This window comes from Pararge aegeria, chromosome 22, assembly GCF_905163445.1.
Source record: "Pararge aegeria chromosome 22, ilParAegt1.1, whole genome shotgun sequence".
In the NCBI taxonomy this organism is placed as follows: Eukaryota; Metazoa; Arthropoda; class Insecta; order Lepidoptera; family Nymphalidae; genus Pararge; species Pararge aegeria.
The window spans coordinates 3743740-3767657 of record NC_053201.1 but is presented as its reverse complement, the minus strand read 5'-3'; the positions used below and the strand labels follow the sequence as shown (position 1 = coordinate 3767657).

Genomic DNA, 23918 nt, shown 5'->3' with positions numbered 1-23918 from the left:
AAACATTTACCAGTTGTGGGATTCGAAGCCACGGCCATGGACTCAGAAAGCAGGGTCGCTGCCCATTGCCCCAATCGGCCATCAAATCCTTATGGTTACATAGCCAGATTGGTGCAGTGGTTGAGATAAAATGATGATGCCTTGTTGTTAGGACTTCAGCTTCACTTTTGGGGGGCCGAGTTCAAAGCCCGGCACACACGACTAACTTTTATAAGCTCTGACTACGAAGCAGTTAAATATCACTTGTTTTAACGGTGAAGGAAAACATCGTGATGAAACCGGAGTTTTTAAACACGAGTGAAGTCCACCAATCCACACTTGGCCAGCGTGGTAGACAACCCTTTTCATACATAACATGTAGTCTGCTGATTTAATATAAAATAGTTGGAAAATCCAAAAGTGCACGCCTCATAATCTCACTCGTTACAATAAAATGGAGATTATTTGTAAATAATAATTAAACTACATCTTATTATATCGTGAAAAGTAATAGGCTCAAAATAATGAAGCCTATAAAAAAAACCATATATATACGGGATACGGGAAACGCGAATACAGACACACGGACGTCCAAGACAGAACTTTTTTAAACAATTTTTTAATAATAAAAAGAGATTTAAAATATCATGAGTGTTAAAAATAGTGTTTTTTCTCAACATTCGTCTATTTATATTCACTCATAAAAGCAATAAAGAATAAAAAAGTGACATTTTAAGTAGGAGAATCACTGACAGTAATACCCACCTCACCGCTTCGCTTATGAGACGTGCAAAAGATCATTGGACTACATTTCGCTAGTATTTTCTTCTATAACAAAAGTGTGAGCCAAACATTCAGTGTTTTTTATCGTTATACATAAATCTTTGCTTGTAATACAAACGAATTAATGTGACATATTTTTCCTGAGCACAATCTGTCTACGACCAACGAACTGACAGATAACATGGTTTTATCTTGTTTGATATTACGTAACAGATAATTCGCTTTACATAACAACACCTAACGACGTCTGCGCTATGTAATTATTTACGGCTTAGGCAAAACTGCCGCATCAAACATGTCGCGAGGTTTCCTATTCTTAAAGCTTCTATAGACGTGCCAATTTTTCAGTGACTGTAATAATCCAACTTTGTAGTTATATTGATTTACTGGAGCAGACTGTCCGCATAGCCCGCAGACTAGCATTGGAGATTCGGTAGGGGTCCAGCTCTAAATAATTAGGCCCATGACCAGCAGGATACTAACTAATGACTAAGAATGATAGTTACTGATGACAGCTATCTACTATGATTGATCTTAATATCATTATTATGATCATCAATAGCCTAAAACCACACACAAACTTCCACACACACATAGATCATCCACTTTTCTCATCAAGCTACTTTCAACCACCAGCTTCAGATCGTAAGGGTGACGACGAAAATAAGTCCCTATTAAGTAAATGATAACTATTTAGATACTCTGATACTAAACCTTGCTGACTATATAATTTAACTGTGAAATTTAAAAGAAAAAACCGTGTCTTAAAATCGGATCCAACGTAGAATTAATAAGAAGGTACGTCACCTGATCTTAAGTTGCGAATTGGCACGTTTAAATGCTATAAAACTGCCCCATCAAACATAGCGCAGTTTTTCCTAACTCAAAGGCGCACGGCTATCGCTAGCAAAGTGACGTGGTCAGCGATTAAAGGACGTAAGTACCGACTAGTTATGATAAACACTGATAATCTCATTCTAGAGCAACGCCTCAAGTGCACGCGCGTTTGTTTCTTTCAACCGTGGAATTCCATTTGTAAATAAAAAACTTTTAACTTTTTTGTACCGCGAAGTTAGTGATATCGATTTTTAGTCTATAAATTTGTATAAGCGCGTTATTTTCTGCGTCTAAGTTGTCGTGCCCCCTTGTTCGAATATTCGAATGTCGTTCGAATTCTTTTTAGTGATGTGCATTATTGATTTTGGAGTGAACTAGTTCACACTGAAACGACGTGTGACAACGTGATATACCGTTATAACGTTATTCAAACTTGACGTTAATTTGTATGCACAAAATTGGAAAATGAACAGGTGTTCCGCTTGTGCGTTGAAATTTATAAGCTTTGATTACTAACTAGTATAGTGTAGGTATTTTAACCGGTTGTTGTGTAACTTTTTAGAGAAAATTTGTTCGTTAAAAACGTGTTAATTCTTCGAACTAACTTGTTAGTGATCGAGTTTTTTTTTTTGTTGTGATGAAAGTGTGATGAATCAGTGTTTATGGAGATGCGCTTGCGCGTGCCGATTCGTTGTTTAGTGTGTAGTGTAAAGTGCTAGGCAATGAGTGTTCCTAATCTGAGCCCGGACCAAATTACAGGTGATTTTTCTTATTTTATTTTCTTGTTGTTTTGTTTAAATTTGTTTGACCGAATCACTGCTTTCCGAAATTACATATGAACAGATTCCGAGATCTTTGCGCTTTCATTGGCCAATTTCAGAGATATACTTTAATTAGATAGGTAAGGATACTGTTGGATGGAGTTTTTTAAATATTTCAATAATTACAGGTGTTATAATTGTAAAGAAACCCTTCGCACGCTAAACACTTCTTTCGTACGCCCTTGTACCTAAAATAATTTTTGTTTACATTATTTTGAATATTTGTTTACTTAGTATAATATATCGTTAATAGAGTTAAATTAGATAACTAAATACTCTCAGCTAGGTACTAAAAACTACCAAATGTTCTCTACCATCTTTGCCTGTGACCTTGAGTCTCGCGTGAGTGGGAATAGTTACAGTAGTCAGTCTATTCACACTTTCCTAGAGAAAATTATTGAATGTAAGAAACATTAACCAACAAAATAATTGCCGGAAAATGTACACAAAATATTAATATATTTTGTGTACATTTTCCGGGATTAAAAGTATGTAAAAACTTAAGATACCTTACATAAAATTACAAAAAAAGAAAGAGGTGATATCAAAGTTGTGATAAAAGAGCTATGATATGATACCACGCGCATTAACCTCTAACAAAATTTACAAATTTCATATATTTTCATTAAGCTTAATATAAACACTTTTGAAACAGCTGTTATTAGTGATCATAGCGCTGGTTTAAAAGAGATACATGCTACCGAAAAGAAGTCGGCAAGAAGCTCGGCAGTTGCTCTTTTCCAACATCAACATTTTCAAAAAAAATTGCGTTCAGGCAAAATCATATAGAATCATAATCATACAGAAAAAAAACTTGTAAATCCTTAGTTACTGCGTGAAAGAGACACAAAAAAACACACTTTCGCATTCATCATATTAGTGGAAATTCAAATTAACTTTTGGACTCATTACGATTAGTACCTAATGACTGTTGTGACAACATCATTATGCTTAAAGTGAACGAAAGATTCGACTCTAAATACAACAGTCGATCAGCCTTTTTAACCAAACATTGGCTTTTTGAAGTAAAACTCCTTTAGTCGTATTAAGTGATTTTTGGAAGGGAAAAAACTTATAGTTTCTTGACGTGTTGGGCCACATATTTGAATATATGCGAAGTTATATATGCGAATGAACGCATATACACCTACGCAGATTCGTATTCAATATACTCGTATGCACTAATAAAATGTATATACGACACTATCATACAGTGAGCTTAGTTATATATTAATTAATTAATGGTATTTTATGCGTTTTACCATTTTTATTATATGGTGGCAGTACGTATGACAGCCTCTATTTTTTTAATCAGACATTAATGACTAGCTGTTGTTCGCAAATTGGTTCGCGTTTTATTTGATTTTTGAAACTCTAAAAAGTATACTATATCCATGACCGGGATGCGAGACATCTCTATGAAAGAAGAAAGAAAGAGAGAAAACATCTTCATTACTAAACATATTACAACATTATTAACGCTATGCATATAAGTATTAGCTGACACCCAGCGCCCCCGGTAATTAAACACATCTTCTTCTTCTGTCCCCTGGGCTTGTCTCCGTACTTGGTTGGTCTGGAACCTTCCGTTGTACGTAGTGCCACTGGTACGGCTCCCCGCTGGGTCACTCCAGCCAGCCGAGCTCACTGCAGCACGGCTAGCATGGGCAGGAGACAATAATATCCCCGGGGAAAGCATAAAAATTTATCTTCTCCCACAGCTGTATGAACTCTCAGGGCACTGGCGCACAAGTGGAAATATTATACACATAATATGTGTGTAATAATAAACGGGGTTAAACTTCTCCTATTCTCTGTTCCCGAGCTTTAGCAGGTGGACGTGGACACGTTAATTATAGCTCTTGTGAGGGGATATTCGGGGGGATATAATTTTTGTCTCCTGCTCGTGCTAGCCCTGCAGAAGCTCAGCAGGCCGCCTAGGTCGTCAAGTGTATGTATGTAATTAAACACATAACTCAATGCTCAAATAACTGAAACTCCAGGATAATGCTTGTGTAATGTGTGGCGCAACCTAGTAAAAGCTAGTAAATAACGGTTTAGCTGTAAAGTAACTAGCAAAGACTATATATTCTAAAGCCCCCAAATGCTTGTATTTTTCGAGATAAAAAATGTGCTATGACAATTTCTAGGATACAGTCCTGGAAATAGAAATCCTAATTATGCACTCCTTGCCAAATTTTATCGAAATATGTTTAGAGGTTGAGGCGTCAATAGGTAATAAACAAACAAACAGAGTTAGTCTTAGTGTCAGAATGCTAACTTGTAGTGGAATACATAAAAAAAGAGCTGATGCCCAGTATTTCATCTGACAAACGATAATAGGTTTCACAAAAATCTATCAAGTGGAACGTGAACAAATGTCTCAACAAGTACAAATTACGTCTCACGAACTAAAAGCTTCACTCCTCTTTTTATCGGGTTTTGAGATGGTGGCCCACGATTCATCTCAAGCTAGCAGACCAGTGGCAGATAGGGTCACCATAATGACCTTTACATTGCGGATTATTAGGGACGTTTAGACACATAAATCTGACCGACAGTTCTATGTAATTGTGATACTTAGAGAATTTGAGACCTTTGGAATCTGGTGCTATCAAAGAATGATGCGAATAAGTTGGGTCTAAAAATAAGGAACGATGTATTCTTACGTCGTATCTGTAAAAAAAAAGACCAAATTCTGAACATCAAACGCAGAAAAGGCCTTTATCTGGGGCACGTACTCAGTCTTAAACGGCACCGTCTCGTTCAGACCACCATGATTGTCAAAGTTGAGGGCAAAAAGCGTAGGTAGAAGAAACAAGTCGTGGGCATTTATCTGGGGCATGTACTCAGACTTAAATGGCACCGTCTCGTTCAGACTATCATGATTGGCAAAGTTGAGGGCAAGAAGCGTAGGTAGAAGAAACAAGTCGTGGGCATTTATCTGGGGCATGTACTCTGACTTAAACGGCACCGTCTCGTTCAGACCGTCATGATTGGCAAAGTTGAGGGCAAGAAGCCTCGGTAGAAGAAGGAAGTAGTGGCGTAGAAAAATTTGAGAATTTACGTAGAACAATTTCCGTTTGGCGAAAGACAGGAAATTATATGGCCAACCTTCAATAGTGGAGAGGCCCAAGATGAAGAACACCCTAAACATCCGAAAGGCCAAAGTGGTAATAAAGATAAATAGATGTGCATTTATCCATTTTGTAATATTAATCAGGCTGATCATCTTCATCATCATCATATCAACCCATTACCGGCCCAGTACAGGGCACGAGTCTTCTCCCACAATGAGAAGGGGCTAAGGCCGTAGTCCACCACGGTGGCCTAGTGCGGAATGGTGGAATGACGCTGCTAATGTTCTTTAAATCTAAATTTAGTTACACAAATTCAATACAGCGATATTTAAACCTATAAAATTTCATTCAAAATATAATTACGTGCTACAAAAACAGTAGGTATGGGAAATTAGTTTGAATAACAGAGATTTTAATATTAAAAATAAATTAAAAATAAAAGAGGTGATCCTAGAGCGGGCAGTTACCTTGGCCAACGAATTAGTTCGGCCGTCCAAAGGGGCAATGCTGCCAGCATCTTTGGAACTGTGCCTCTTTGCGTTGGTTTAGAAGACGTTTTAGATTTTATCTAGTTTAAATTGTTTATTTTAGGTTATATTTATAAATCAAATGTGAAAGACATAAAAAAAATAATAATAATTAAAGCTTATAAATATAGGTTAGTCCTTACCTGCAAACTCACCAGATGGTAAGCGATGATGAAGTCTAAAATAGTCGTGGGCTAACCCGTTAGAGGTATAGATTTAAACGACTAAACTATCTGCCGTTTTTAATAAGGTGCATACCGTTTTAAATTTTCACCCATTATTATATTAATAAATTAAAAAAAAAATGTCCCGAATGTAATATTTGTATGGTAAGCCTACTTAGCAAATTTTTCATATTCCCTAAAAATTACTGTAACACTTTAGCAATAAGAGCTACAATAGCGTGAATAGTACTCAGTTCTTCTACCGTATCACAGTTTCAAAAAAGAAGAACCTGTGGCGCCCTCAGTACACAGTTCCGGTGAAAAATTACCACACGCAGCAGCACTTAAAATGCAGACCTCTCGCGACCTTAACATTGGGTTACGTAATTAGTTATGTAAATTGGATACGGTATATGCTTTGATATTCCTTATTTTTGGTAAAGGTTTAAGTTAAAATATGTTTATTTACACTTATTTGGTTTTTTTCTTCATTATGTAGCTATATATTTATAAGTTAATTTGGAATTTCCGTTTACTTCCTATTACCGATACGAAAATACTAGTAAAAATAGAAAAACGTATTTTATAGTATTGTAAATATTATTTTCGGTTGGTGTATTTTGTGTGTTCAATTAATTCTTATACCACGAATTATAAATATATTTATTGATGAAAAATACATTTGTATCCCTTGTCGTATGACAACAGATTACGGAGGAAGAGAAATCTATCACATCTAAATGCTTCGTGCCTTTACTGTCAGCACCCTGTGGTTGAAAACCGACCTTATTATCACAAAAACATTTAAATATCCACTCCCATTCTTTAAATCCTTTAAAGCCTATAATTACCATAATATTATGTCCTTATAACTATAATATAATCCAAACGATGATGTAATGTGAATTTCATAATCACACTCCTTTCTTATATTTTTTTTTGCAAAATAATGTACCTAAATGTGAAACGTTCTTGAAAGTTTACTAAAATAAAGAAATTATATCACTTAAGAAATATAATTATAAAAGCGGTATGCTGTTACTAGCAGTAGGTAAGTCTTCACACTTCAAAGTGTACTTTCCTACTTATTATTTAGACATTAGTTGCCGTCAAACGCACAATAGAGCTGATTGGCCCTTTGCCCTGTATGAAACATTCGTAACCATTGTACCTAGACCCGCCACTAGTGACCTATACCTTTATAGTCGGAGAGTTAGTGGGAATTTACTGTGCGGGTGCTTAACAATAACTGATTTTTTTCAAAGTCGCGTCACCAGAGTGTTACGTCTACCTATTATCTCGTCTATCTTTGTAGGAAAAATACGAGGTAGAATAGTTTTCTCATGGCCCGCATGCTAGGTCTATACACGACTCTTTACGTGCGTCGTAAAAAAAGTGAATTAGCGTTCTGATACGATTTGTAAAAACCGAATTGGGGGGTATTAACATAACTGACTTACCCCTAAATAGTTAGTCCGCTACCATCTTAAATTGCATAATCACTAACCATCAGGTGAGATTGCAGTCAAGAGTGAATTCGTAGTGGAATAAAAAAAATTGGTTGTCTGTAAAGTCGGCTTACTGACGATAGTTGAACGTGACAACGTCGTAAGAAAATACTGATGGAGTGGTTGCATTTTTCAAAAGAAAATTTTAATTTTATTTGTTTGATAGATATTATCGTTGCTATAAACAATTGACACCACATTCACTTTTCACTGCACTTCATCCTTGCCGAAAACATGTAAATGTATTATTGTATGGAAGCTGTCCACGCGGACGCAACGCTCACTCAAGTAGGAGAGAGACAGATGTCGAACACGGAGGCCGACTGTGCCTCTTTGTCGCTCGTTCCACGCTTTCGCTTGCACTTCAAGCCTTGAATGGAACGCCTCAGAGCGAGGTAACGCCGCATACGTCATGTTTTTTCGTGCGTGCAGCCGGCTCCATCGAATTATAAGACGTTGTCACGTCAAAAAAATCAAGGTTTAATCTAATCATGTATATATATAAGAAGTTAATATAATCATCATCTCAATATACGAAGGTAGGAATTTTTATACCAGTACCACTAAGAAAGACTGAAAAGATTGCTTGGATATATTAGTTTGAATATATACCTATACAATAAATTTACAAAGACGCATTACAAAAAGTTATCTTATCATTTTCAGTAATCATAACTTTAATAACAATTGAAAAATACCACTGATAATAAAATGTTGATATTTTAATCTAAATAAAATCATTGCCGTACGTTCACGTTGAAATACAATACGTAACATCCAGCTTTTCAAGTAACTACCCAAAATTTACCACCAGCTCTTGAAGCTAAGCAAACCACAGTTTCCAAGGGCACCAGGGATCGACAAACGGTGGTTTAACTTATTAATATTTATAAGCGAGGTGAAATGTTTAAACCATTGTTTTGACGACTCAGTTTTTCTATATCACGTAACGTCACGCTGCGTGGAATTTAAATAACTTTTTCGGACGAGGGTTGGTTGTTTTTGACAAGGTTGTGTTAGCCCTGTCGAATTTAATGGTCATGCAAGAAAAAGATTTTCTGTAAACTCGTCCGTTACATTGTTTTGTATTTCCTCTTGAATTATTTTAATTTCATCTCACACGTCACAAATTTATTAGGATAAGATGAAATATTTATGTACCATAAAAGAAAATCAATCATTTGCATTTATGAACATAGCTAACCTTGATTTAAGTTTGAAACTAGGTGGGTGTTAAAGTCATCTTATTAGGTACATCTCTAACCTAATATAATATATAAATATGTATTAAAAAATATATATAAAATAAAATTAAAATACTCAAATAAAATGTTTGATTAAAACTCTTTAGTTTGGATGGATAGGAAAAACGGTAAACTGAAAAAGAACAAGAAAAAACACTAGTGCAAAAAATCCAACTTTCCGAACGATACACAGATACAAAAGGTACTGCTAGTACACAAAGATCAATAAAATAACAAGACAACAAGCTGTTGTGTGCACAGAGCATTAATCCCTGATAAAGCTCTCTCTGTTCTCTCTTATCTCTCTCTTCTTACTAGACATCTGTTTTGTTACAGAAATCGAAGCAGCAGAGGCCTGCAAATGGCTCCGGGCAGCTGGCTTCCCTCAATATGCGCAGATGTACGAAGGTGAGTCGACATTGATTTTTTATGTTTTTTATTGTAGTATCTTTTGAATGTACAATAAACCAACAGGAAAAGACGTCTTTCGTCTTTATTTGGCCTATCTCACCTAATGGTGAGTGATGAGGCAGCCTAAGATGGTACTGGAAGAGATCGCTATGTAGCGAAGGCCGACAAATTGTATACTTTTTGTTTAATTTTTATTTATAATTTTACTTTATGTTTATGTGGTGTACAATAAAAGTGTATTCATTCATTCATTCATTCATTCATTCAGTCATACTCTTAGCGGGCTAAACTGTCTGAAGTATCGCAGTTATTAGCCATATATATAATCGCGACATCGTACCGGAACTCTAAATAATATTGCATGGCACGTCTTTTTCGCAGGGTGGTACATTTAATATTATAATACATAATAATATACACGTGTGTGTGTGTGTGTATATATAATATATTATTGATTGGCGCAGTTTGCAGCGACCCTGCTTTCTGAGTCAAAGGCCGTGGGTTCGATTCCCACTACTGGAAAATGTTTGTGTGATGAGCATGAATGTTTTTCAGTGTCTGGGTGTTTATATGTATATTCTAAGTATTTATGTATATTATATATAAAAATATTCATCAGTCATCTTAGTACCCATAACACAAGTTACGCTTAAATTGGGGCTAAAGGGCGATGTGTGTATTGTCGTAGTATATTTATTTATTTATTTTATTTATTTCTGTGCCTGCGTTGTCAAAGTCCTTTAAGGAAGAGTTTAGTTAAATAGGATCCCGACCTGCCCCAAGCATCTATTAATCATACTTATCCATTGATGCGTCTCTTGTCCCAGATATACAGGGTGTTGTCATATTAATGTGTATCATCTAGTAAAGCAAAATGTGCAATAATTGCCTAGGTCAAGATACAGGAATCGATTCAAACAATTATAGAAAATTATATTTGCGATTATGGTTCATCGTCAGGTCAATATCGGAGGACCGAACCGTTACCAAGCATATTTTAGAGCATATTTGGGCAGTTTGTCATCGATTACAGCAGACTTCACCGGTATTAATTTTAGGTGTGTCCCTTTCTTAAAAGTTATTTATCCATCCCTCGGAAACAGTCCTTTTTTCCGAATGAAAATCCTGTCTCCTTTACTGTATCACTTATATCATACCGCGAAATTCCATCATGATGGTTACAATCTTATATATACCTAATATTACTTAGAAAGCAAGGAATTTTAATTACTGTTTGGAATTTTAATTTCGATCCAATGAAATTTTATTACGACATTGTTTACGACATAGTGTCTTCACCCAAGTCGACTGACTATCTTGCCTGATCGAAAGCAATGGCTTTGTCTAGGTTAGTATGCTTTGGCAGGCATACGTTTAATAGCCATATTCTAACCGCCACATAGAGGTTCTATGCTTTAAAGGTTCATAGCAGAAATTTGGGGACAAGTTCGATAAAGTTATTCGAAAAAAACTTTGATGAACTGTGAACACTCTGTATGTTGAAATAGTAACGAAGTTCAGCTGCAGAGATGAAGCCAAATCCTTCTCAATTGAACGCTATTCTTCGTTCCATCGTGTATTTTAATATGGATACGCCTTGTAAATAACTAGATGTTGCCCGTGACTTTGTCCGCGTTTTTATTGTTTTTCATTTTTTTTTATTGTCGAGATGCTGGGTTCTATCCACGATAAGGGCTATGTGGAAGATATAAATGTTTGACTATGTAATATTTATTCATCTAAATGATCTTTAGATAGAATTAAAACAATGTCCAGGATTATTTAGTCTTCTTCTCTCAAAATTCAAAATTCAAAATTCATTTATTTCAAGTAGGCACATGTCAATATAAACACTTTTGAAACGTCAAGTCTGTCTGTTTGTATTGACTCTAACACCGGTTAGGAAGGCAGATTGTACCGAGAAGAAGCCGGCAAGAAACTCAGCAGTTGCTCTTTTCCAACATCAACAATTTACATTTTCTATCTTGTGAGAGCTGAAAGCGGAGCCGGATGCTTCTTCTTCTGGATCATTAAGAAATTCATCAATTGTATAGTAACCTCGCTGTAATAAATGTGTTTTAACAAATTCCTTAAACTTATGCATTGGCAGGTCCAAAATCACCTTAGGAATCATATTATAAATATACGTATATGCGTATACTCAATCCCACAAACGACTTCTGTACCTTTCGCAGACGATATGCAGATGACACTAATTTATGATCATTTCTTGATTCTTTCTCTCATCTTTAGTTTAGTAGATCTTCTTGTGACTGACCTCATCCGAGGGGGAGTACAAGTGTCATGCTTATTCTGGCACAAAGCATTATTGCGTCCCGGTCTGAAAGGTGTGGTTTCCGATGTTATTATAAGCACATTAGGTTTTACATCTACAACTCAGGTTGGTAGACACAGGGCGGCAGAAATCCATGTTATGAAAATTAAGCCTTATTTGCTATACTCTGCGAAGAGCAGGAGAATCTGCGTGGTGTAATTTATAATTTCTTCAATACTTATACTCCACACCAAACAGATCTTCGGCGATGTACTCTACGAACGTTTCTCTCCGAAACCGTACCATCCTCAGGAGAAGTTGACTTTACAATGAATTTTTCATTTAAGAAATATTTACCACCACCATTTATTTATTTGTTTTCCGTCTGCTTTGTCCATCAATTATTACTATGAATAATCTATTATTAACACCGTTATCATCACATTAACACATTACCGGCCACACAAGGCACGGGTCTCCTCCCACAATAAAGAAGGGATTAACGCCCTAGTCCAACATGTAGGCCCAGTGCGGATTGGTGGACTCACGCCTGTGAGAACATTAAGATGATCTCTCAGGCATGCAGGTTTCCTACCGATGTTATCATTCACCGCTGCGCGCTTTGATTTGAACACCCCCCCTATAATAGCCCTTAATATTAGCTTTATGAGCTGAAATCAATCGATTAACATTGACCGTCCCAGAGAAACTCAGCCATGCCATCGTCACGTTCTTAGAAGATTATATGAGTAATACGAAATCCAAGAATGTTTAATTTATATGCATTTATGTCAAAGTGATTTATAATCCGTTCTAACATAGATGCCTGGCTAAGGAAAAATATATGATTTTCCTTATTTGAAAAACCTTTATTTAATTATCTTTTAAAAATTAACAGAATTTTAAATTAAATGAACGTTTTAAATTAAAACCTTGATCGACAAAGTGTCATGTCATAATATTTTTAATTTATTTGTTTTTATGCATTTTAGTATCTAGTTGTGCCGGCGAACTTCGTACCGCGGACAATTTTTTTTTATGAATGTTATATTTTAATACTTATTATACTATTCCGGTCTACGAGGAATCCGAAATATCAAAAATCAGAAAAATTGGTCTAGCCGTTCTTGGGTTATAAATAACACAACTTTCTTTATATACATAGATTGTATAAGAAATAATTCTTTTTCACAATTCCCACGGGAACCGTCTGTAATAATCCCTATTGAAGTTTTATGTAACAGCAATAGTTTTCTCAGCGCACGCCAATTAATAAATTTTATAGGTAAATTTTCGTTACTTTAGATAAATTATTGCAATTTTCTTTGCCCGAAAAAATTTGCTCTCTCTAATATTAGTATCTATAGATATTGATCTAACTCTTGATTGGTGGAATATGGTCCGACACAAATCTGCACCGACTTAACATCTTCTTAACATCATCCAACTAAGCGATGACGTGTTTTATCACCGTCAAGTCCTGACACGCCCGTTTAGCGATATGACGTCACACATTCATACATAATTTAATCTAGACATGGTGTAACTCGACAACTCTCTGTTTTATTTCCTAGTTTGTCATACATGTGACAAATATTTCCTTTTAACCATATTTATTTATAACTTTGTGTAAGTATATGGAAATCGCATAAAGTATCAAGAATAAGGCTTCTTTCTATACATAAAAGGCTTTTTTTGTCTGACTCATCTATCAACTTAGTGCTAGACGTATTTTTGCCGAGTTCCTTGGCGCGGTGGTAATCATTGTGATAAGTGAGAGGTTCCGGGTGCTATCCCCGGAGGAGACAATTTTGAAATTTTATAATTCCAGAACTTTCTCTAGCCTGGCCTGGTGCAAGTCTTCATCCATCATACATGGCTAGTTACCCCCTTATATACCTTGACGTGACGTTTTGAATAAGAAATTATTAAGGCAAATCATAACTAATCAGCCAGCTGTAATTTGTTACTTATTAATTGTATGTTTGTATTATTATAAACATTATTTCATAATTGTAATTAATATTATTGTAATTTCCAATATCTTAATTGTACCTAGTTGTAACGTCACTTAAAATTTAAATACTTCCCTGATAACTATTTGCATGCCAATTTGGCGTGGTACACTTGAGATCTCCATTTTTTTTCTGCAACACCTATTTACCTGCATCAGTAAATAAATAGTAATTAAAAAAGGAACTATTCTAGACTGCATCGTAACACCACCAGATCTTACGCGGTGTAGTTACATGTTGACTTTACAATGAAAAATTGCTTAGAAATTAAGCTATTACGTTATCTTTATATCATGGTGTTCAGCAAGGAAACTTTAAAAAAATGTATATAAAATATCTGGAATTTAATTTACACTCAGTCTCAATGTTATGCCTAACTTGGGAATCGAACCCATTTACTACTTCGTAATGCATAGTTTAACAAAAACTCTTCTGAAAAAATAAAGAAAAGTATTCTTAGTATAAAAACATTTTGTATGAAATATTATGTCCATACAATTCTAACGTCTGCCGATGACAATATCAACCAAATTATCCTTTGAGAAGAGGACACAATATGCGCACTCACTCCTGCCTATTTGAGATATATGAACCATACATTCCATATAGAATTGTTAAGTTTACTTGTCTTAATATCTGTAGCCCTAGTATTTATTTTATATATGTATACGTGATGCTGAAGTTATATTAAACTGTTAAAAAGTTTGGTTGTCCGGTTGTAACGCTCTTTTTAAATTGTGAACGTAACTAAGTGCACTTTCTGTTTTATTTTTCATTATTCCTAGATTCGATCCCTGACCGGGGCAATTTGGAAATTTATATTTTCTAAATTTTCTTTGTACTTGTCTGTTGGAAACCTTGGCCTTGGCTGTTTTTTTTTATTCTTTCTTAGACTGCATCGTCTCTTACTCAGGTGAGATTGCAGTCAAAAGCTAACTTGTAGCGGAATAAAATAAAACATCTTCAGATTTAATGGTATTCTGTTAAGATTAGATGCCACACTACCGCAAAGACTTGCCGCCAAGCGAATAAGCGTTCCAGTACGATGTTGCGTAGAAACCGATTATCTGTGTTTATTATGTGCTAAGTTAGAGATGTTGGAAAAGAGCAACTACTGAATTTCTTAAATTTTATTTAAGACTGCACCACAATTTATCATCAAGTGTGGTTGTAGTTAACTCAGTTAAGCGCTAATTTTTAATAACCTTAGGAAATAAAAGACCTTAGATATAAAACAAAAAAAAAAAAAAAAAACACCGACTTAAACATACGCCCAAGAACTAAAAAGCAAAAAATTGTTACTTTGGGTTACATTATTGTTGTTTTTTTAATAACAGCTCAACCGATTTCGATAAAATGGGACCACCTGGATAGTATGCTCTTAAAGCAAAAAAAAAAAAAGAATTTTTCAAATCGAGTAATCGCGTATGTAATGTATGCTACATAAAAAAAAAGATTGCGACGAATTCAAAATTTCCTCCTTTTTGAAGTCGGTTAATAAAAGAAGCTTGACAGAGGAACTTCAATAGGTAAAGATGACAGCCAAAACTCAGTATTCCAAAAAAAAATATGAGAAGCATGGCGCCATACTTTGGCGACATTCGTTTAAACTTTTTATCATCGCATCCGACTTACGTATTACTTTCAAAAAGTTGCATAAAGCTTTTACGGAGAAAACAAAAGGATCACTTGAAAACCTCAGTAAAAAATGCGATAATAATATTACAAAAGTCCTCAAAAGTTATACTATTTGAGTAGGAAATGATTTACGATAACGATAGAAATAGTTCTCAGTCTCACTTCATAACATTACATAGCTTAGAAATCATACAGTTGTGAATGGAACTATCGGATTGTTTCAAACGAAAAAAATCTGTCTATTAACACCGCACTGCTTTGGACAGGCCACCTTCAGTGGCCTGTCCAAACAGGTTCAGGTCAGGAAACATTTCTTACTTCCTTTTAATATTTAGAAGCGATTTTAATAATTATTTCACCATTATACTTCATTCATTATAAGATTTCAGCCTGAAATAATGTTATTTGTAATTCGAGCAGGTATTTGTAAAGAAACGTTTTCGATCTATTTTATCCACGTGCTTTACGTATGGACTTAAATAAATACTTCTTTATACAAAACACTGGTATTTAGTAAAAAATAGTCCGTGAAACCATATCCCTTCTAAATAATTTCACATTTTGTGCAGAAAAACATAGAAAAACTAATATTTGATTTTTTAATTGTTAGGAATGAACTACTAATGCTTGGAAAAAGTCTATTTATTATCTAGACAGTCATATTTATGTAGATAAACATTGCCCCTTACAGCATGTTATTAGGTCGTACAGTTTTAATTTAATACTTTAAAAACTAATTTAGTGCGCTGTTGGTGTAGTGATATAAACGGTTATCGGACTGGCCCTAAGATGCACAATGTATCATCTACATATTTGTGATTTGGGCCTTTCTTCAAGCCTCTTCTACCCACTCACTAACTCTATGGAGTTGTGAAGATGCTTTTGGCGTTGCATGCGGCAGTCACACTGTACGATACCTGAACTGCGAGAATTGTTATCATTGATAAGATAACCGCTTTAAGCCATTACTGATACTTACTCCAGTGAAAGGCTCGACTTACTTCCTTCATGACGCAGACTTTTTAGTCTATCCTGGAAAAAAACCTTAACATATAAAAATTCTTTAACAATGACGACTCCATTCGTTTTTTTAGTCTTGAAAGAAAGAAAAAGAAAATGAAGAAAGTATACTTTATCGCAACTGAAGTTGTGAGGATAATATTATGATTAATAAGTGGGTTATTGGTGTTACAATAATAGCTTTAATAGATATTTATATACGTAAAAATATACAAACATTCTTTTATTATAAGTAAACATATAATTCAAAAAGGATAAATAAGAGAAAAAGCTGCATTAAGCCGGCCTTAACGCTAAAAAGAGAGATATCTGCCAGGCAACCAAACTGAAGAGGACATAATAAGTGACAAGTGGGTCAAGTGTTACAAAATCACCTTTAATAGGTATATATATGCGTAAATATATACAAACATTCTTTCCAAATTTATAATTTCTGAATTTTCTCATGTCTGGTCGGGTAGGAGGCTTTGGCCATGGCTAGTTACCACCCGATTATGCCAAATTGTTCAGCCTGCTACCATCTTAGACTGCATAATCACTTACCTCCAGGTGAGATTGCAGTCTAGAGCTAATTTGTAGTAAAAAAAAAAGGTACTGTTCTTTAAATATAGAACTCATAGACTCACAAGCGCAATGAAATACTTGTAAACCCCATAGTTCACGGTTACAAGACAATTTAAGTGTTTGTTGCCACTGTCAAAAAAAAGGCGGTCGCCTTAAAATATTTTTGACAAGTGACGGAATTTACTATAGTAAAAAAATATCTACCTACTTAAGTTACAGTTGTAATTGATACTCGTAGTGTTCCGTAGATTAATATTATTATATGATTATTTTTTACTTAGATTCTATCGAATAATATAAAAGAAACATTTTAAAAGATAACTTTTTAAATGAAAACTAAAAAAATCCTTCAAGGCATTATTTTTAACTTTGTTAACAGTGCAAATTATTCACCTAAAAAATAAAAAACATAAGAAATTAAACAGTTTTATATAAAAACATAGCAATAGGTTTCTAAGTTTCTATTTATTTTATAATGAAATTATAAATAAAAAATTAAGATCTTTTAGGTGAACAATTTGCACTGTTTACAAATTTAAAAATAATGACTTGAACGTTTTTTTTAGTTTTTCATTTAAACATATTTTAAAATGTTTTTTTTATATTATGCGATAGAATTTTACAAATGAAATTAACTAAAGATAATGAAATTCCAAAAGAAATATTTCATTCCGTCATTAATTGTTCGAATGTATGTTAATACAATAATTATAAAGACACATTATACCGAATATTTCGATGTATGTTTCTTTAAACTAAGATTTAGTACATAGTGGCATCAAGTGTTTATCTTCCAGATTAAATCACTGCTACGTGTTTTTATGTAAGATACAAAAAACTTTTTCTACTGAGAGGCTTCGGTCATTGCTAGTTACCGCCCACTAGTTAGTTAGTTAAAGTCCATGAAGCTGTGCTGCTAATTTTTTTACATGCCCAGACAATGGTTTGCATTTACAACTACGGAACACCAAGTCCAATGTACGATTCCAAATTCCCATGTCAAAATTTATTTTTGTCATAAATTGGGTTTGTTAAAATTAAAATAACATTAGAATTAGAGTTAGCGACATAGTTTTATCTTATTTACCCCAAATCCTAATACGTTTGTAAATAAAAATAAATTAGGTAGGCCTATCATAAAATAGACAAAATATCATTTATGTCATTCCCTTACTAAAATATAATGCAAACAAAACATAAGCGATTAGCCTTATCATTCAGGTAAACGATCCTTTTAAATGACTAAATTCTTCAAACATACAAGAGAACATCAATTATAGACTCTATCTTAATGAATTTACTATTCAAAATTGATTAAATCGTTTTTGCATCGACGTGACATGTTCCAGGGAATCAAAATATTGCGGATTGAAAAAAAATACAATCAATTATATTCCTTATTTCAATTAACGTAAGAGTTTCGAAAATAACAGAGGCAGTTGTCGGTTTTAAAGTAAGAAGGCGGGGGTCGGAATTTTTGACAGCAGAACGAAAACAGATATGTCAAAAATATTTTTTATCTGTCCCTATTTGTCCAGCATTCAGGTATGTCAGTGTTGTGGTGTGTGTGGTTGGGTGTACACATGTTTTAGTGACTATTAGTGTGATTTGGTGTAAATTATATGCGTAGTTCTAAATTTGAATATGAAGTTGTGTTCAACAAAAGTTTGTGTTAGTGATAGTGAACTATTAAGTTATTAAGAAATATGTAAGTGATTTTTTATTATAAGTTAACTCCATATGTTTTTCTGTCTTATTTGAATTAATATTTAGTAAGGTCTCGTTCGTTATACAAATGTTGTTAATGGGATGCGAAATTTTACGTTGAGGTGCCGAATTTTACACTAAATTCACATTTTTTGGGAAGGGCGACCATAAAAAGTTATATCTATTACATTAATGCAGCGTTTTTTTTAAAAGATTGATGTTTAGAAATATTTAAAAAATCTTACTAGGTTTTATGCAATTCTCGAGCTGCTGAAATACAGATTAATATGTGGTTTACCCGATCTTTAAGAAAATTTAAAGTAAATTTTAGCCGTTTTTACCCAATGCCTGTACCAATTTCGATGAGAAGGTCGATGAAAAATTAACATAGGCATGGTAACATTGAAAGCAGTTATTTCAAAACAGTCCTATTATATCACGAGGTTGCTATTAAATAAACCATGTAATAGTAAAGTGAGATAATAAAAGCAAAAATAATACCCAGCCTTATTTTCCTGAGCATCTTGTTAGATAAGAACGTGTTTGAAACCCTCATAGCTAGCAAACAGGTAGTGGTTAAATGACCGAGTAAGATCAAATTCAAAAATGTTTTATTCGTTTAGACCTTATCACAGGCACTTATGAAGCGTTTATACATTTAACATGTTAACACTAATGTTAGTGATGGTGATAACTGCATTCGTTAACTTAAAACTAAAGCTAGGAGGGTTCCAAACGCGTCCTGGTCTAAGAAGAGCCCACAACAAACTTAACCAGGTTTTTTTGTTATCGCCATCTCACAGTCGAGTTAATGTTTATTAATGAAGTTAGAGAAATTCATACGAAACCTTTTTTATCATACATGTAATCCTTAATATTATAATAAGATTTTTCTATAAGCCTACGTTTTTTATTAACTAAAAGTAGTTATTGTGCTCCCACCTAACCAAAAAGATTTCAACGTTCAAGTTTACATTGCTCCCAAACCAAATATTCTTAAATTCATCGTTGTTAAATAGAGCAATACCGTCGAACACATCTTTGCAAAAATAATACAATAGTGAGAAACGTTAGCATGGTCTGTATTCCTCCAAACCAAAAATATTCCTACGTCAAGATCAACTCCTAGCACATCGTTTTAAAACAACAACGTGTCCAAGTTATGACCTCGTCTCAAAGCCCACAAGAAACCCAACTGGGTACGGTATCGTTTATTATATCAGCGGAGTGTGTTACCAGGGATTTGGATCAATCAGAATACAATAGCCGCTTTATATGCGGTTATATGCATGTGCAGTCTAACCTTGGCTGTGAAACGTGCGAGTTAAGTGGCTACAGATTACTCTAAGACGTAATGGCTTTTTACCTCTTGAAACTAGAGTAGGTAGTAGGTAATTTTTTTTTTCGATTTGTTTCAACCACATTATAAATAAATATTATGTTCTAATACACACATCGCCATCTAGCCCCAAAGTAAGTTAAAGCAAATGATATTTCACGCACATAACTTAGAAACGTTAGAGGTGCATACTGGGATTCGAACTCGGCCGCCCGAAAGAGAAGCCGATTTCCTATCCAATAGTCCATCATCGTTACGTGACCGTGATTGTCTAGTGGTAAAATAATCGTAAGTTACTAAATAAGAGGCCATCCATAAATTACGTCACACGAATTTCTTGATCTTTTGACCCCTCCCCCGTCCTTGTCACAGCTGGCTACATTTGTGAGACTTTCCCCCTCCCTAGTGTGACGTCACACATTTTGCAAATCATGTCAAACATTTCAAAAAATCAACAAAACAAAAAACGATTACCTTATTAAATAAAGAAAACTTAATCGTCTAAGATCTTACATAAATACAATCTTATGTTTATACGGATAGAGTTGCAAATCTTTTGAGTATTTCGTTAACAGCGCAAAGTTCGTCTTTTAACACAGATTTGTAAATGTGACGTCACGAAATTTAAAACCCCTCCCATCCCCTGTCACGCAATGTAACACTTCGTCAACCCCCTCCTTAACGTGTGACGTAATTTAAGGATGGTATCTTACCATACACAGTTTTGAACAATCGGTACATGCAATGTTAGAGTGAATAATTAACAAAAGCGAGTTCGAAATACTAGCTGTGTCATGGTTCATACACTGCAATACAAACTTGTTTAAATTTCCAATAACACTAAATTCCACTACGTTGAATTCATCGCACATTGCTGCAAGAGAAACGCATTGAAAAAAATCACTAGTATAAATAATGCGGTTACCAACTAGGAAAAAGCTTTTTTCATTACACTGCAAAAGAGCCAGACTGCAATCTAACCTGGTAGTAAGTTATGATGTAGTCCAAGATGGTAGAGCGTACTAACCTGTTATGGGGTATGGCAGTTATTTTAAGCTGATACCCATAATCAGTTTAGACGCGGCACCGTACCGCAACGCTATATCACTGGGCGGTATGCCGGTAGAATGGTTACTAGCCACATTCGTAGCCATCCACCCATTTTGTGCCATTAAAAGTAATCACACACTGCCGCACGAGCCGTAAGAAAATTAATAGACCGCTACAACGACGCGCGAGAACCAGCCAAATGTCATTCACTGATGTCATTCTTATTATCAACGCGGATTTTAAAGTCTTGTGGCAATGCGCGATCAACTAAAAGTAGGTTAAGTCGTTCAAATTTCAGTTTCTAATAAGATGTAAACCACGTGCAAGTAAGATTTCAGCCAAGGACAAACATAAAAAAGGTTAACTCCTTTTTTTATAACTACATGTTTGTCCTTGGCTTCCTTTTTTTAATAACTACATGTTGGTCCTTTAATGATTACTAAGGTAAACATTTAAAAATCGCTCGCGGATCTTGCGGCAGTGTGAGATGAATATTGCTGACTCTGAACCAGTAATTTAGTTAAAATTGTGCCTCGCAGACCTTACGGATGGTGTGGTGGTGTGTGGTAAATTTTACACACTCGGATCTAGTAATTTAGACACAATTTAGTTAATAAACGTTTGCGGTTTGTGGTATTATACCTAATATATTATCTAACTGGAGTTTAATGAGATTATATACCGTTATTACGTTATTACGAATAACGTTATTATGGCACTTGCGCTAATGACCGATCTGTGTCGGTGTATGTCCGAATTATTGTTGAGAAACCTTCCAGTGACCTTAGATCATGAGGTCTTTGGTTCGAATCCTGGGTCGGGCCAAATTATATAAGGTGTTGTGTATTTTCTTTTAAGGCGTTTTTGGTACCGGCCCGGAGTTCACAAGTTGACGGTGTAAGCCCCGTAAGGTGACGTAAATTGTCGGTCTTAGTTATTATCACTTAATTTTGGTAGAAGACGTTCAAGCCCACCAACCTGCATTGGTGCAGCGTAGCGGGTATATGCTCTAACACTGTCTCTCCTATGAGAGACAGTGTTGGAGTTAGGATGTTAATAGGCTGCGGATGATGATGATGAAGCCAGATTACTTTAACAGATAAATACAAATATTTAACAATACATTTTTTAACCCCTGCGCGGGAATCGATCCTAGGAACTCGTGATCCGTAATGTAATATGCAAACTTTACCAACGTCGCATCAAGTAAAAGGTATTGGATAGAAGCAGGCAGTATTTTGAGGAATTCCATGGTATATTATGAAAATTTAGCTTATTTTGCGCGAAAAGCAGGAGAATCTGTACGGTGTAACTTTTAATTTCTTAAATCCTTATACTCTACGTACGTTTCGCTCCGACACCAAATCGAAACGTACTTGCCGAAGATCTGTTTAGTGTGAAGTATAAGGATTGGTGGAATTATAAATTACACCCTACAGATTCTCCTGATTCTCGCGGAGTATAGCAAAATAAGCTAAATTTTCATAATATTAAAAAAAAAAAAAAATATACTACGGCAATACATACATCGCAATCTAGCCCCAAAGTAAGCGTAGCTTGTGTTATGGGTACTAAGTTGACTGATGAATATGTTTATAATACATATGAAATATGAATACTTATAATATACAGATATCAAGTAAACGGTGTTATTTTCAATTTTCGCTCCGTTAAGCGAAAACTTAAAGCCCTACCCTCTCACTTTCATCACAAAGGCTATGAATTATATTCGATGTAAACAAGCGACATCAATATAACTGGGGAAATAATAAAAACGTTAAAAAAAACTCTCTAAATTGGCCAGCTTTCGCCGTGTCGTTCTATGTGAATGATTACGAATTAAATTTTGAAATAATATTACAGTTTTTCGTCACAAAAAGCTTATAACTTCAATTTGTTTAGAGAAAAAAAAATAGAAGATATGCAATATATACCTCTTTGATTTCCAATAAAGCGTGAAGATTTGGGCAGAAGCGGTTTCATAAAATGGCAATAGCTCAGTTGTTGAAGTTTATAATAGAAATGTAGAAATTATAGTACTGCCACCAAGCAGAATAGCTGTTATCCATTCTGGGGGGGTGAGGTTGACGGTGTGATTTCAGGCACAAAGTCAAAGTCAAAGTCAAGGTCAAAGCCAAAACTATCTTTATTCTAGTAGGCCCATAGGTGGCACTTTTGATGCGTACATTTCATGAGAATTACACGGTGACGGTACATGAGGCTTAACACCTACGCTTCGTATGTTATGAAAATTAAGCTTAATTTGATATAGTCCACGAAAAGCAGGCGAATCTGTATGGTGTTATTTACATTTTCTTCAATCCTTATACTCCTCTCCAAACAGATCTTCGGCAATGTACCCTCTACGAACGTTTCGCTCCGAAACCGGAGCGTCCTTAGGAGATGTTGACCTTACAATGCTTACTTGTTAAAGTGAAAAATTCGCCAAATGTGTCTCCTTTTATACCTTTCTTCCTACCTTATCTATCGAAGCCCCTCCCACATTAGTGCCTATGAATATGTTCAAGAAAGGTTAAGTAATTAAATTTATTTGTTCGTTTAGAAATTCGAACCTCCCATTCTTATCCTGCGCCTCAAATTGATGGACTCAGGGCGGCATGTTGCAGGACGTGCTTCTTGCATGCAGTGGCGTGCACTTCATATATGCACAAAAGCACTGCATACCCTAAAATTTATATATTACTCGTACAGGAGGCGGATTTTCGCCGTTTTTGCAATTTTCCTGCTGTATGCTGTGCACGCCACTGCTTGCATGCCCTGTGAAGTGTTGCTCTCTTGGCAATGGTTTTCCACTTACCATCAGGTAGGTCGTCTGCATGGTTAATTTAAAAAAAAGTGTGAAAAAATTACACGACCTCCATAGAATTGTCATCCATATATCTCAGATAGGTTTCAGTTAGCAATTCAATCACAGTTTACAAATACTTCAGTCAAT

At 34.9% G+C, this 23918-nt stretch overlaps 1 protein-coding gene across 1 annotated transcript in view; it reads left to right on the top strand.

The window, feature by feature from the left end:
* The first annotated feature begins 1754 nt into the window (after positions 1 to 1754).
* The window catches only part of LOC120633878 (rho GTPase-activating protein 7), an 85075-nt gene continuing 62911 nt past the window's right edge, over positions 1755 to 23918 (top strand). The window contains exons 1-2 of the mRNA XM_039904258.1: positions 1755 to 2358; positions 9280 to 9351. Of these exons, the coding sequence (XP_039760192.1) occupies positions 2322 to 2358; positions 9280 to 9351 (109 nt within the window). The 5' untranslated portion in view covers positions 1755 to 2321. The remainder of the gene's footprint in view (positions 2359 to 9279; positions 9352 to 23918) is intronic.